At 33.3% G+C, this 16,060-nt stretch overlaps 1 protein-coding gene across 3 annotated transcripts in view; it reads left to right on the plus strand.

Annotated features, from left to right (window-relative positions):
• The first annotated feature begins 1,600 nt into the window (after window positions 1-1,600).
• LOC113376492 (latrophilin Cirl-like) overlaps window positions 1,601-16,060 on the plus strand; it is a 94,734-nt gene continuing 80,274 nt past the window's right edge. For all 3 annotated transcript variants that reach the window (XM_026616434.1, XM_026616436.1, XM_026616435.1), the window contains exon 1: window positions 1,601-1,767. In XM_026616434.1, coding sequence (XP_026472219.1) covers window positions 1,733-1,767 — 35 coding nt within the window. In that variant the 5' untranslated portion in view covers window positions 1,601-1,732. The remainder of the gene's footprint in view (window positions 1,768-16,060) is intronic.

Consider the following 16,060-nt stretch of genomic DNA (forward strand, 5'->3'; position numbering starts at 1 on the left):
AATATTGTAAAATCCATGACAAAAGTTATTTCTTTCGTTGTTAATTAAGTTTCCGAGACTTTAATATAATTTTTAAGTATACGTTATTGAATTGTTTTATAAGATGTATTCTTATTTTTAAGTTAGATTCAGCAGTTTTTTATATAACTCCTATAAAATCTTACGTGTAGGTGAGGTAAAAAGGACCAACTGAACCTTTACTCTGGCGAAGGTGTTACCAATAAAAAATAGTAAATAAAAAGTAAATTATGTTTAAAAAAGCAATTTAGCAAGAGATAAATTAAATAAGTAGTTATTATAACTGATGAATATTTTTTACATCTATTACATCTCTGTCGACAAAATTCAGGAATTATTCATTTCTCTCAATGATAATAAAATTCGTAATAAAAAATAAATATCTGCAATAAGCAATTTCCTTTTGGATTGAATGGCTGGTAAATTTACTTACTATATTGTAAACATTTATAATATGCAAGTATGTACGTTGCATTTATCAACTTAAAATTTTAATTGGATAACATAAAAGAATCCAAAAGATTTCTTAGCACTATAAAATAAAATTTGTAATATAATTATTCATATATAAATATATTTTATATGGGGCCGATTCTGCCATAAAGTGGATCAATGTTATGACAAGACTATGTTATGTAGCAGTTTTCATATAAAGTAGTACTAAAAACTGTCAAATTCCTATTTGGTTGCTGTTTAGTTGGGCGTTTTAGATTGAAAACCTAACCTAGAAACGTGGAGCGACTAGGGCGGATGCTGAGCACGCTATTATAGAGTGGGATAAGGGTAGGCAAGAACTATGGAGGGAGAAAGTAAGGCAAAAAATATACCTCCCAACAAATAAAATTGTAAAGATAACTCATACAATGTATATGACTAACGTACGTTTATACAAAGTCGACAAATAAGCAATATAAAAATGACAAAAAATGATATTATCATAAGGGGGCGTTCATTAATCACGTGAGGTTTTTAGGAGGGGGGGGGGTTGACAAACAATTACGAAATATCATGTGGGGGAGGGAGGGGTATAGCAAGATATCACGTGCATTTATTTTTTTTACTATTTTTTATACGGAAAAGTTCAAACATTTTTTAAAAAAATGAAAAGTTATACAGTTTTTTCACGTAACTAAAAATACACGTTATGTTTGGTGGGGGAGGGGGGATAATTTTGAATATCACCAAATATCACCAAGGGGGAGGGGGGGTCTAAAAATCCTTAAAAACTCGCTCACGTGATTAATGGACGCTCCCTAACTGGATCTTTGAGGTATGGCTTGATAACATATGAGTGAAGTTGTATTTTATGCGTAAAACGTCTGATCGGACAGCAAATACATTTTGACAGTTTTTAGTAGCATTTTGTATGAAAACTTGAAAGTAACATAGTCTTGCCATAACATTGGTCAATTTTGGCAGAATCGGTCTATATAAATTCTTTTGATGTTTTTATGTGTGTGATAATGATACATTTACACCTAGATTTAACTTTATGCTGCCTAATCATTATCTGATGCAATTGATTCCTGATGCTTATTGTTATTTCCCTGTTACAGAGCCGCCGCGATACGAGACGGTGTACGCCTGTGAAGGCAAGACGCTGAAAATCGACTGTAAACCGGGCGAGCAGATCAATCTGATCCGAGCGAACTACGGTCGATTCTCCATTACGATCTGTAATGATCACGGAAACACCGATTGGAGTGTCATCTGTATGGCGCCGAAGACTCTACGTGTACTACACAACAAGTAAGTCCTAGTCTTATCTGTTATCATTCGGTGCGGTATCAGCTGATGCCAAAGCAAACCCCTTACCGTTATTAGAATTGTACCTTGCACGACGGCTTTGGATAGGAATGCATCTCTGGTACTTTTCTATAGTACGCAGTTAATTCTTATATAGATGTGGTTTCATTTGGATGTTATGAAAATTTAAAATTGTGGTCACAAAATTTAATTGGTACATTTATTTTTATCTTCCCGTAGGGCAAGTTATAGTAATCGCAAAAAAATCGAAAATGAATATTTTTACATATCTTTTATATATCAAAACCTTCTGAACATTTTGGCATACCTTAAAAAAAATGGATGTATGTGTGTGTGTGCGTGTGTGTGTGTTCGGATATAAATTTTCATCGATGATTTCGGGAACACGAATAAAGCGATTTGAATAATTCAAAAAACATTCGATTTGTATTGATAAGGAGACGTGCTGATTAGTTTTTGGCAAAGGCAGGTCTACCCGTTCTGAAGATATGAGGCAAAAAGTGCCAAAAACGGTAACTCAGTTTTTAAGAGAACGGAGCGTCCGATTTGAATAACTTAAAAAACATTTTATTTGTATTGACTAAATGACTAACTGTTCAAATTTTTGGAAATGAAGGTGCAACGACTTCGGAGATATGGAGGAAAAAGTAAAAAAATGAGCCATTTGGCGGTCAAAAATGAACGTTAGACATATGCACATCAAATTATCAGATATTTTATAGAGATTTTAACAACAAGTATAAATTTTCTTTACATTCCTATGGGTCCGTACCAATGTTTATCCGTTAGACGGCGACGCGGCGCTTACGCGCTTTGATATTTTGTCTCTATACAGTTAAAGCAGTACGATTGCTTTGAAAAAAAGTTCAGAACTTCCAAAATATTTCAAAATAAATTTTTCTTCAAAAAGTCTTTTTTTTTCAAAAAAAGTAGATTTTTGTCAAAAATTTATAGTTTCTCAAAAATCTAATTTTTTCAGAGTAAATTTTTTTTCAAAAATGTTAATCTTTTTTTAAAAAAATAATTTTTGGTACGGAAAGTTCCAGCAATTTGCCTTAAGGCACGATGCCTTGCGCCCCACTAGTTATTGGGGTACAGTTTCGAATACAGATCAAGCATTTGTGATACACATTTTTACTTGAAAATATATATTATATATATGGTTCAATGTCCGTTTTATAAGTGAAGCATCGGCTGGATCTGCCTTTGCCAAAAACTAAACACGTCTTGCCGTCAATACAATTCGAAAGTATCTTGAATCTGTTAAATCGGTTGATACGCGTTCCCGAAATAGTGAATAAAAATTGTATCCAAACATACATATGCACACGCACAATCACTACATAAAGTTTTTCAATAGTATGCCAAACTTCAAAACGTGAAGGGTATGCAGATATTTTCATTTTCGACTTTTTGCGGTTACTATAAAGTACCTTACGGAAGGTTAAAAATGTAATAAAATACCACATAGATCTCTGTTAGTTTTTTTATCGCAACAAGGTTTTCGAAAAATTGTCAACTCACAATAAATCCAATCGAGCACTTGTAAGTTTTCGCAACGATTGTGTGCTGACCGGGTGTGATGGGAATGAAAGCAATTATATTTTATCTGTGTCCTGGGTTTGAAACCTGCACTTGGGTTAGACCGATATACGTACACTGCTCTACAAAGAGATGAGACTATTGAAAACGTTGATTAATAGTGAATCATATTTGATTTGTTGGAGGGCAATATGTGTATGTTTTTGATGTATTCCAACGCAATATGCTTTTACATCTCATGTAATATACGATTGCCTTTTGTGTCGAACGACCTCTCTGGCACTGTGTGAAAGCATCGCGCTCGGATGATATGAGGCACACTCGTATGAGGTTTTATTGTTGCCTTTTATATATATGCCACTCAACAGTTTTGTCGTGCGTGTACTTCGTGCTTTTAATTGGTAAAACGTTCCAATGAAATATTGAAATTTGATTGAATTATAAGCAATCTCGCTTTCGAGGCATGTTTTATTTACATTAATACATTTTATCTAAAATATTTTCCGAGAGTTGATTTAAATTAAATAGAAATAACGTCCGAATGTTTAATACGTTTTTTTATCTGATTCTGCCGCATAACAGACCAATGATATGGCAAGGCTATGTTATGAAGAACTTTTCGTACAAATTCGTTCTAAATATTGACAAAACCCATGTGGTTTGTGTGCAGTCAGACGATTTTCTCAGGTTGTCGGATAGAAAACATAATCTAGAAACCGCACAAATATCAAAAAACCGATGTTAGATAACAGGGTCTTTCTGACTCCGGTTCATAACATACGAGTGACGTTGCAGTTTATGTGTAAAACGCTTGAATGCACAGCAAATACATGGCATTTTGACAGTATTCAGTATGACTCAGTAGCATAATGTAAGTAAGTTAAAGCGTAACATGGCTTTGCCATAACATTTGTCTGTTACACGGCAGAATCGGTCCCTTAATTTCAAAAGATGTCGATTTTGCAATGAGTAAATTAGCACAGAAAATGAGTCATTTATCCCAGCTTCACACATGAGACATGGCCCGTCTCGTGGAAACATTGAACTTCTCAAGCGCGGTGTGCTCGGGTCTTTATAGGGAATGCTTTTAATGCTCGACGGCCGGCAACTATTGTTGATTCGAGTTCTTAACGATTATCATTACAAGTCATGGACGTTATTAATGGTCCACAGATTATTTTGCAATACTTTCAGCGGGACATCGTCGCGTCGAATATTCAATATAAATAAGTCGTTGATCGCTGAATATCAGTGTCTGCGAATATGTGTGGAACCGTAGATGTGATGCATGTCCATGTTCATTGTTCATATAAGGTTAAGTATTAAATGCATCATAACGTTCACAGTATGAGGCAAACTGTCGGTTTGGCGCATTAAGAAATGTTAATGTAATCGCTTAGTGACATTATTACATACTAGTCTCTACAAATCAAATAAGGGAAAAGTTTATCTGTCTCTAATGAGATAAACTATGATATATACTTCAGCAGTTTGGTGCTTGGCATGCAAGGATAATATAAATAATTTAGAAAAAATTCAAAATTCGAAAACCAGTATCTCTATACTATATACCAAACAAAAATCGACATGACACATTACAAGTTTCGGAAATTGTGGATTTAATCATTTAAATCTCAAAATCATCCATTTTAAGGGCTCGCCCATAGGTAAGTGGTTAAGAGCGACGGGACCTGAATCAGAGGTCCCGGGTTCGATACCCACTTCGAGCAGCCTGTTGTCAGACAGCAGTGACAACGATTTTTACTTGGAAATATAGATAGCAATATATTTCCAAGTGAAAATAGCCCTTGCCCGGCATTGCTGCACCAATAAAAAGTCAGCCCTATTAGATTAAATCTAATAACAAAAAATCATTAAATATGGTTGGATTAACCATTGGGTTACCATCTAAAAAATACGAAGAAAGGAGAAGTTTCAACCCAACAGCTCATAGGACGTAAGATTCTGATTGCTGTTAAAATATATTAAAAAAAAATCATTTTAAATTGTTTAGTAAACAATAATACAACTATAAAAATATGTTTTGGTATTCCAACTATAAGTTACCAAGTTATATAAAAGAACTTTAGGTACCGCTTCTGCCGTAAAATCGACCAATGTTATGACAATTACGTAGCGATTTTCATATAACATGGTACTGAAAACTGTTAAAATGCTATGTATTTACTGTGCGATCAGGCGTTTTACACATAAAATCTAACTTATCCCATCTATTATAAATGCACATCACAAATACACTTTTATAATATTTTTTTGCGTTTGTGCGTTTTTTAGATTAGGTTTTATATCTAAAACACCTGACTGCACAGCAACAACTTGTCAGTTTTTAGCACCATTTTATATGAAAACCGCTACGTAACATAGACTTGCCATAACATTGGTATATTTTGCGATAGAATCGACCCCTTAGTTTCAGTTTTCAAAAAATACTAATTCACTCAAAATATTTCAATATCAATTTATTTGATATTTTCCATCACACTTACATTTTTGTTAATGTTTTGTTATCCTTCTATTCATTCTAACAAACTGAAAGATAAAAAAATCAAAAGCCTGGAAAATGCTCGGAAACGAGCGACTTGTGAAAAATGGTCGTTGAAGGTGGCATCGGGGTCAGTAAACCCCAGGTGTACGAGAAGGGTTGAATGATAAAAAAAAATTAAAAATCATAAAACGAAACAAACTAGTTTTTTTTCTAACGATGCTATTAATATTAATGGCATCTCATTTTTCTATGTTTTATTTTTTTTTTAAATTTTACGTCACCGATCTCCGAACTCTTCTATTCCAATTTAAGTTGGATTTTCATCTTTTAATATAGAAAGCTTTATGTTTGTACAGTGAGCGTAAAACACGGCGCGGAAAATTAATTGCGTAACTATAGCTTAACTAAAGTTAATAAATGGCTACCTTATTCGTTGTCATCTCTCCCATATGTTTGCATAGACATCTTTTTAATACCGGGGTATTATCATATATCAAATGATATACCTTAGGATGGCATATAAAGCGAGTCAGTATTTCCTGTACATTATAAATTATCAACGATATTCCGATTTATGTGACCGCAGCCAAGCAATATACTCAATTTCATATTTACACAACGTTTCTATATGTAACCACTCGTTCATGGAGTTATTCCCGTCGACCGAGCGTCGACTAGTGAGATGCTACTTTGTGTATAAATATATACATATGATATTTATTTGTTCTGCCTTGTTTTGTTTTATTTGTATATTGCGACATTCGTTTCTCAATACGAAATAAATAGTAGAGTCAATGAATACGTGTAATCACTATATACTCGATATCGTTTACGCAAACATCTCCGATCATAGACATTTTATGAAATAGAATAAATTGAACAATATGCACTTTTAATTTTAAATATTTGTGAGCCAGCTATGGCGTATAGCACTATGTAGTTTTGTGTACAATCTCAACCGCGGCCAAACTTGATATCAAGCAGCATGATATCAAAATTTCCACTTGAGCTTATAGATCTCAAGTGAAGATCGCCTTTCGCAGGCATTGCAGCATCACATACAAGTCAAGAATATTACATACATATATCTAAAGTAATTCCGGGTTTGATCCTAACTTTGGCCAAGCTTGATATCAAGCAGCATGATATCCAAATTTCCACTTGAGGTTGTAAATCTCAACTAAAAATCATAAATCTATACTCATATACAAGTCATACACCTTTTTACCCAACCTATGGGGTGAAAAAGGACAGATGACAAATTTTAGAAAAAAGGTAAAAAAACATTTTGCTAATTAGTTTTTAACTGGGAATTTTATTGAACATAGTACGATAGTTGTTTGTATGATACGTGTTATGTGTTATGATGTAGTTCATCTTGTTTAGACAGTATAATTACCTAAAGTGAACTTAATTGGACTTTTCTGCCCCACTCTACCCTATACTATATTTAAGCTCTTTATAACTCTTTACAACTTAAAATTAATGCGATTGCATTAATTACTTCTGCTTTTACCAATACCTATATAATGGCTTAAATTTAATTATAATTCGCCTGTATGTCGATACAGATAATACTCGAGAGAACTAATGAAAACGAAAAGCATAAACGCGTACGTATTACGCAATAAATATATTTGAGCACGTTCCTTTGATATTGTGGAGATCCCTTGTCATCATATTTGTGTTGTTCATTAGATCTACCGGATATTATATGCTGCAACTACCTTTTCCCTTCGTCTTTAATATAATAACCCCATGCATCATCGTATCGCCGTGTCTGGCTGCAGAATTTTCTTTCGCATGGGGTTGAATCATCTAATAGTGCGAGGTCCATAGGACGAACTGTGCTGCATAAGTTATAATAAAATTGTAGAAATGAAAAATTATTTGAACTTAGTTTTATTAAAACGTCGATTAATTAAATTTTTATTCAGCGTGAGAACACCATAGGAATTTTGTAACGATTAACTATACTGTTAAATATTTTTTACTTTCCCTTTTCTCTTTATTTTTTACTAGAGTAAGTTATAGTAATCGCAAAGAATTCGAAAATAAATTTGTTTTGCATATCTTTATGCTTTAAAAGATCTGAACATTTTGGCATACCTTAGAAAAAATCGAGTTTTTTTTTTAAAGCGAAGGAAATACGTTTACACATCCCAGACTAGGTCTCTTGTCTGGGTATGGCGAACTCTAAACCGCTTGGGTATAATACCTACTAAAAATCTCCGCTTATCTCATACCTCTTTTCCCCACGGAAACCGCTGTTAGTCATTACTTCATGGGGGTAGGATCTAGAATGCTATGATTCTCTCTTTTAATTATACTTTCCTTTTATTTGTTCTATTCTTCCTTCTTATTTCCGAAGAAGGCGGCATTCTAGTGGAAAGGGTTAAAACTTCGATAGCTAATGTATCTATGGCTTTCCACACAGCCTGAGTTGTCATAATCAATTTTACAACAATATTTTTAGTAATTCTTCGGCTTAATATCACTTTTACACCGTCTCATAGTGCACTAAATCGTGGGCACACAAATAACACGTGCTCAGCATCTTCAATTTTGTTCAATAAATATGGGCAATCGGGCGAGATGTGTATGATTGTGTGTGTGTAAGTATGTATGTTTGGATACAATTTTTTGTCTCCAATTTTGGAAGGACGGATCAACCGATTTGAATGATTCAAAAATCATTCGAATCGTATTAACGGAGATATTAGTTTTTGATGTGATATTTAGTGCAAGAATAGAAGTTGTTGAGAGAACGGAGCGTCCAATTTCAATGATATAAATAATATTCCACTTGTAATGACGGAGTAAAGATTGATTAAATTTGTGGGAAGCAGGTTTCAGAGATATAAAAAAAGGTAAAAAACTTTTGTGTTCAGAAATGATTCATTAGACATATGCATTAGATTTTATAGAAATTTTAAAACGAGTACAAATTTTGTTTTCATTTATTTAGTTTCTGTACCAAGATTTTCCTAAATTTTGAAAATTCTTAAAAAAAATTTTTTTTTTTCAAATCTTCGAAAAATTTTGAGTCTTTTAATATACGGGAAGTTCCAACAATGTGACTCAATCACGATGCCATGTACCACTGGTTTGTTTTCAAATCATAGCATCTCGAAATGATTCCATTTGATTAAATATTTTTAAATTATCACCACCTTTAACACTCGTTTTTTCTGTGTTTAATGAAGTCATCGCTTTTAAAAAAGTCTGTTACCTTAAATTGCAGTCACTCCGTTGTGTTTACATCCGTTTTGTTGCGCGACCGGTCTAAGAAATATGGGAGGAATGCCTTTCGGAAATTGTTGAAGGGGCGGAAAACACTTCATCTGTTAGATTATATTCTATCTACATGTATAAATATATTGGTACGATATTGTCAAGAGCAACAACATGTCGGTACATAAAAGATGTTTCATATCCGTGTAGGGCGTAGGACATTTAAACAGAAACATATATATTTATCTGAAGCAATAAATATGTTACATTGTGCCTCTAAGTAAGTTTAAAATAACTTATTAATTTTTAATGGTTCCGAATTTATGAAATTAATAATTACGGGGTGGAATGTATTTTTAATTAAATGTGTTAACATTATCGAAAATTTTTCTTAATGGTTAAAGCTTGTTATATAGAATAGATCATGAAAGTTCTATTTGATATAGCACATTTTCTTTGAACTTTGGTTAAACTTATATGAGAAAATCTAATATAAATTGTCATATGTTATATAAGTAAGGTGATCATATGCTCCGGTTTTTCCGGGACAGTCCCGAACTTGTTCCAGTTTTATGTTTTATTCTTTTTTTTAAATATGGGTAAAAATTAAATTTGTTGCTAACCATGTCAAAAAATTATAAAAATCCGTCAGAAATTAGAAAATGTTATATACACATAAAAATGAGTACGTTTATATAAAAATACGCATTAAGAAAAAAAATGCTTAATGCAGAAATCTAAAGGTAGATTAAAATAGCGTCTCGAAAATAATTTCGAACTACTTTTTACGAATTTACTACAAATGCAAAAAATGTAAAATTGAATTTTCTCAATGCATAAAACAAGTGCTTTAAACAAGACAAGGCTCGGCTTCATATATACACACTAAAATCGATATTTCATTAAAGCTAATCATGAAAAAAATTGAATAAAACAGAATTTGATACAAGACTTAAAAGCGAAAAAACATAGTTCAAAAAAATATGATAAGGTTGTGTAATTATTGTCAGTTATTCTGATGAAAAAAATCGATTTATTTTAAGAAAAGGTGATTTTCATTGCATTCTTAAGTAGTGTTTATTATTTTAAAACATATTTAAGTTATGAAGTTTACGAAAATAACACACTTAGAAAGAAATAGAAGAAAGTAGAAATAAAAATTTGAGTAGAATAAGATTTGTGGATTTGTAGTCGAATAAAAATACTATTAGAAGTAAAGAGAAAGATGAGAACATATTGAGCAGGCTAAAGCAAAATGAAAATTAGTTGAAAGAAAATTGAATGGAATAACAGGACGTTAAGAGATAGTATAAGATATTTGTATATAAGAATCGTATAGGATATAAAATGAATGTGGCTAAATGCTGTATTAAAGCATAATAAAAAATAATGAAAAGCAATGAAAACCAAAAAAGTTATTTAGTGTAAATAACGTCCCTGTCCCAGCTTAGCATAACTGCAAATTTACCTTCCGGATTTGAAATAGAAAAATATGCCCACCTTAGCGATGCAAGTATACAATTATAGAATCATGACATCAAATAATTTCGTCCACTGCTTTATACCATAGGCAATAGATACGATTGTATCCATTTCCATTTACGGGCAATGCTATATTAGCCATGAAATGCATAACAATAATTTGTATCTTCATGATTGTAGTTTCGAGTGGCATTGGAAATTAATATTAAGTAGCTGGAAGCGAGTTGACTTTTGCCGATTGGCGAGTTCGAGCGCAAATCGATCGGTCCAGGCGGATGGGACCAGTTCTTCGGCGTACCAGACCTCGTATGGGTGTTCGGATTACGAATGTGTTTGTGTGCCGGACTTTATGCAAGGCGGTGTAGAAGAATTGTTTCCTTCCTTCGGTCTCGCGCGATACGGTCTGTAGAAATTCATCCCCGGGGAGTTTGTAACGGTCACACGATGCTTTCGTGCGCAGGGGAGGGCCAGTGTTGGAGGTTGCGAACATATTAATTATGTTACATGGGAAGTGATCGTTCGTTCGTTCGTTCTTTCGATGTTGCCTTTCTTTCGTAACCGAGGGCTGGCCGCTGCTGCTTCTGCCTACTATTCTGTTTTCACGGCTTTTTGTTGGCGTCGATGCCGCCAACTACTAAACCGTTATCTCAATTGTGGAAAGCCTTCGTATAATAATCAATTCATGAGCAACTACTTGATTATGGTCGATGATAGTTATAGCCGAACATTAGTATTTGGATTATAGCTTTTTGCCAATTGCTCAAATCAGAAAAAATCACTTTGTACATACATATATAATATATTTTAATCATATTTTTCTAATCTTAGCACAAATAATTAATTTTAGACAGCAATAATATGTAACACATCACAACATAAACATTTAAACAAAACTAATAAAATATAACAGTATATAACAATACATGATTTTCTAAACAAAGTTTACGTAAATGTTTCTGAAATCTTTTTTTTTGTAATGAATTTACCTTTTCCTTTCTTTTTCATATTATATATTAGTTAAGTTAGATTTTTATTTGTTTAATTTTCACCCGAAAAGAACAAGAAATACATGTCACAAACGTACCCAAAGCATCAAATCATCATTATGACTGATTGTGAACTGAATTTTCTCAGCAATACCTAATTGCTGGTTTGTAACTACTAATCTTTAACTTACAGCAACATTTTTTTATTATCTTTTTAATTTAAAACTGTTCAGTAAAGAACATTCAATAAATTTGATGAATTTACAATAGTCGGCCGAAAAGGGACATTGTATACTACAATGGCATGTTGGAAAAAACAACTCAGTAGTTGTTTTTCCATTCGATATAAAATTCACAATATTTTATTGATAATTATATAATTTTAACTATTTACAAAAATTTCTTATAAATAATGATTAAGTTATTTCAATTTTTTATCAGGAGAGTTGATGGCTTAAATCCAGTGGCGCTTTCCTTTTCAATCTTCTTCGATAGTTCTCTATTATCAAGGAGTTTGCTAATGAATTTGGGTGACTGATTAGCTTGTTTCTATACTTGTGTGTTGTTTTTGTTATCGCTTCATTTATGGTAGGTGTATTCGTGTCGACATGAATTAACTAGTTGGGAACATATTTGAAAGCTCATAAGGCAATTTTCAAAAATTTGTTTTGAAATTTCTGTATTATTTCTATGTTAGTCTTATGAGCACTGCCCCACGATTGTATACCATAGCACCAAATTGGTTTGAATAAAGATTTATATAAAAGTAGCTTATTGTATGAGCTTAGTTTGGATTTAGTCCCTAGTAACCAGTAAAACTTTTTGATTTTTATCTAAAGCTGTTGCCTCTTTTTTTATATGAGTTTGCAGCTTTATACAGTTATTACTTACTTTGGATTCTTTAAATACAATGCTGTCCAAAGATCATGTTAATCTAAGGCACCGACTAAAAGAAATAATTGGAACTTGTTCGAACAATCATACTTCACATTTTTCCCTTTGAACCCTATCTCAAAATCAGTATAGTCTAGCTGTTATGACGACTGTCACTACCGTGCCCTGACACAACCGTACACAGTCTTTCCCTACCAATTCACCAACGCTAATTTGCTCTATTTAAGATAACTATAATGCAAACTCTTCCCGAAAATATTCGCTATGTGTTTGTTGAAAGAACAACAAATATACAATGAAATATGTAGAATTGAAACACGTATCTCCACTATTTTGAATATATGATTACATTCCGTATTTATTCCGCGACGCGGCTTGCCCGCCTGACGTGCCAGTCGATGTTTATTTTCGAAGTTTGTTTTATGCTGGTTGTATTATAGCACTTGAATTTACTATATATACCGTTTAATCTTCCAATATTGTTCTCGCAGAATTTTATTTTTATTGCATTTTTAAAATATATTGACAATACAAATCCACAATGGAATTACATACATCTGCATATGCAGATGCAGATATTTGTAATATTCAATATTGATTATCTTTAGCAATGGTATAATGATAATATAAATTTGACGTGGTAATTTTTGGCATTCGGTCGAGCTTATTTTTGTTTGCAGTAGTTCCTTTTTTCACTACCGTTTATTGGTTTTCTTGAAAGTGTTTTCAGATTCAGATTACCTCGCTACGCAATCAGTTCAAATACAAACTCTCCATTCTCGAACGTCCTGCCAGGAAGACACATGGTATCATATATCGTGGCGCTAGTAGTTTTAATGTATCAACATTGATTCAACATCTTTTCAAGTCTAATACACCGCAGCTATAAAACACGATATTTATTCTAATGTATGTAGGGGAAACTCCGTTAACGTGATGTATCACGCCATGAAGATCATCAAGTATGGTGGAAGCACTGATATCATATTCATGAAGCCGAAGTGTTTGCTCTTGTGGTATTTTCTGCATATTCGTGGATACCTAACCTATATTTAATACAGGTATAGGTGGTAAGTGTATTTATATAAGTGCTCTACTACTCGCACATGCACATAAATTCAGATTAAAATTGTAACTTGAAAGCTTTTGCGGAATTCAAATCTAACGGATGCGGTTTCAAATAAATGGCTTTCGATGGGACCAGGTTTGCTCTACCCTTAAAAGCAATTTGTCTTTCAATAAATTGGCATGTTTTCGGTAGGTCAATTAATTATGATAACTGAAGAATATATTAATTAGTGTCTAATGATTATTGCTAATTGGTAACATACACCCTATCCTTGCTCGAACACGCATGTTACACAAATGAGCTTATACGCAATAAATTGTAGTTGCTGAGTACAAATTCATATTAACTACTACAACAGGTCTACTCTCTATCTCATTCTCTTTCTCTCTCATATATATGTATATATGCGTATATGCGTATATATATATATTAGCAGAGTAGCATAAAAATAGATAAAGTTAGTATTTTATTTAAATAAGTGGACTGCTGTTGACGCAAATTTGAAATAATTGTCGATTAACAAATATTTACTTTTGTGCGTTTAAATTTATCTTGATATTTAAAAAAATGGATGAAACCAATACATATGTGGAATAGATATATACAAGCTAAGCCTGTGAAATATCAATATCGACCGTTCTGTGTCCATAGAGACCTTCCTAAAATTATGACGGAGCGCAGCACAATATGAACGGAGGTGGTAACATATCGCTGCACGATGATGTATGGTTAGTGGCACGCGAATCGCAACTTACTTACAGCGCTTCGCAAACCACTCGAAAACTTGGCAATTTTAATGCTCCACTTTTGTCTGGATCATTTATGAAACTTGTTCTTGGCATTTAGCTAGCGGCAATACAAGTAATGTTCACCTATCGCTAATGCCAAATCCATGAACTACTGAGAATTTCATTAGATAGCATCATCTCAGCTTCTATTGATATACACGGTTGTTAACTCTTGCAACACAAATTAAGCATTTTATATCAAATTTTCTGCTTTCCCAAATCATTAGCCACAATACAATTGTTGCATGGTGGCAACATCATGTCTTGTCGTATAAAGTGAAACTTCGTGTTCCACTTTAGCTAGATCACAAATTCAAATAGTAATAATGATGCAACATCGTTTATTAACCATAGTCGCAGTATATAAACCTAGAACTATGTGGTCACATGTCCAACTAGCGGCTAACGAAAATCATGAAATATGAAGTGTCCGGTGATATGAACAGCCAAACTATTTACAAATTCTGTGGTACAGTACACTTACGTGCAGATAGCGGCCACATGGCACCACGGACTGCAAACTTTTACCATAAATTAAGAACATTAAATTGGATTAATGAAAGTTAAATGCCCGCCAAGTAGCAAGAATATGAATCTGAACCGCCAGATGTTTTGGTCTTCATGTGATTACGTGCGCTGTCTAGGATTTTCTAGTCTAAACACGTTTTCAATTACTACGTGCATATTGTCGATTTTAAACGTACAAGCAAATATATTTGCGGTCACTAGCATCTATTATGAGTACATATACTTTGAAAGCTAGCAATTTTGAACTTTTAGCAAACATATCATTAATCATACGCCCGTTTATGAATCATATATATATTATAAAATCGGTATTTTTTTATTAATAAGTCGATACATACACGGAACAAGTTCTAAGGTTAACTTACAATACTGTGCCCACGCCCACATTCATTTCGATCACGGATTAACTGCTAGATTATAGGTTTGCTTTAAGCTCAACTTCGATGTCTATGCTGATGCATTATTGTGCTTAAATAAAAACCGATTTACGACGGCAGCACATGTAAACACATATAGATAAATAAAAGTAACACGCGAAAATAACGGTCGCTTATAAAGATTTACTGCCAAATCGTTCGTAGAACAGAAGCTTTTACAGACGTGAATGAAACGAATGACGAGAAATGGGTTCCATGTAATGCAAAAAGGATGCATTTCGTATGCATTTCAATTAGATGGTAATTATTTGTGACGGATTGGGATCGTGGAAGAAATATGTGTAACATTAAGGATACATAATGGACGTTAGAATGACGGTATATTTATTCTCCAGTGTAGGAGAACTAAACGTTCTGAAGGAATAATATCTGCAGCAGACCGTCAGAGATGAACCACCAGGGAGTCCAGACCAGAAATTCTGTGAACTGTATAACAGCATGTGCATTGCACAAGAGCACGATGTACGGCGTACGAAAGTGCGCGCGATTTATTATCAGCCGTTGTTGTTAGTACCCGACGGCTACTAGCTCGCCGCCTGTGGAATTACCACCTTGTAGTAGAACTGCAATGCGCGAAATAAATTTAGAGAATGAAAATCAGCGGGGCTTTGCTTCCCTTGCAGGTAAATCAAAGAGGAATTTCATAGACGCAATTTCGTACTATTCAATAAACGTTACGATGCTATACGTTATGCTATTATTATTATTTTAATGAAAATAATTCTTCATTCTTAGGAATGTACTTAACTGAACTCGAACCGTAGGTAGGTAGGTATGGAGGATCCAAAATCTTTAGGCAATATATTCGA

The sequence above is a fragment of the Ctenocephalides felis genome, unplaced genomic scaffold (assembly GCF_003426905.1).
Source record: "Ctenocephalides felis isolate EL2017-DRISC unplaced genomic scaffold, ASM342690v1 CF-g0.4_SCAFFOLD_01886, whole genome shotgun sequence".
NCBI lineage: Eukaryota > Metazoa > Arthropoda > Insecta > Siphonaptera > Pulicidae > Ctenocephalides > Ctenocephalides felis.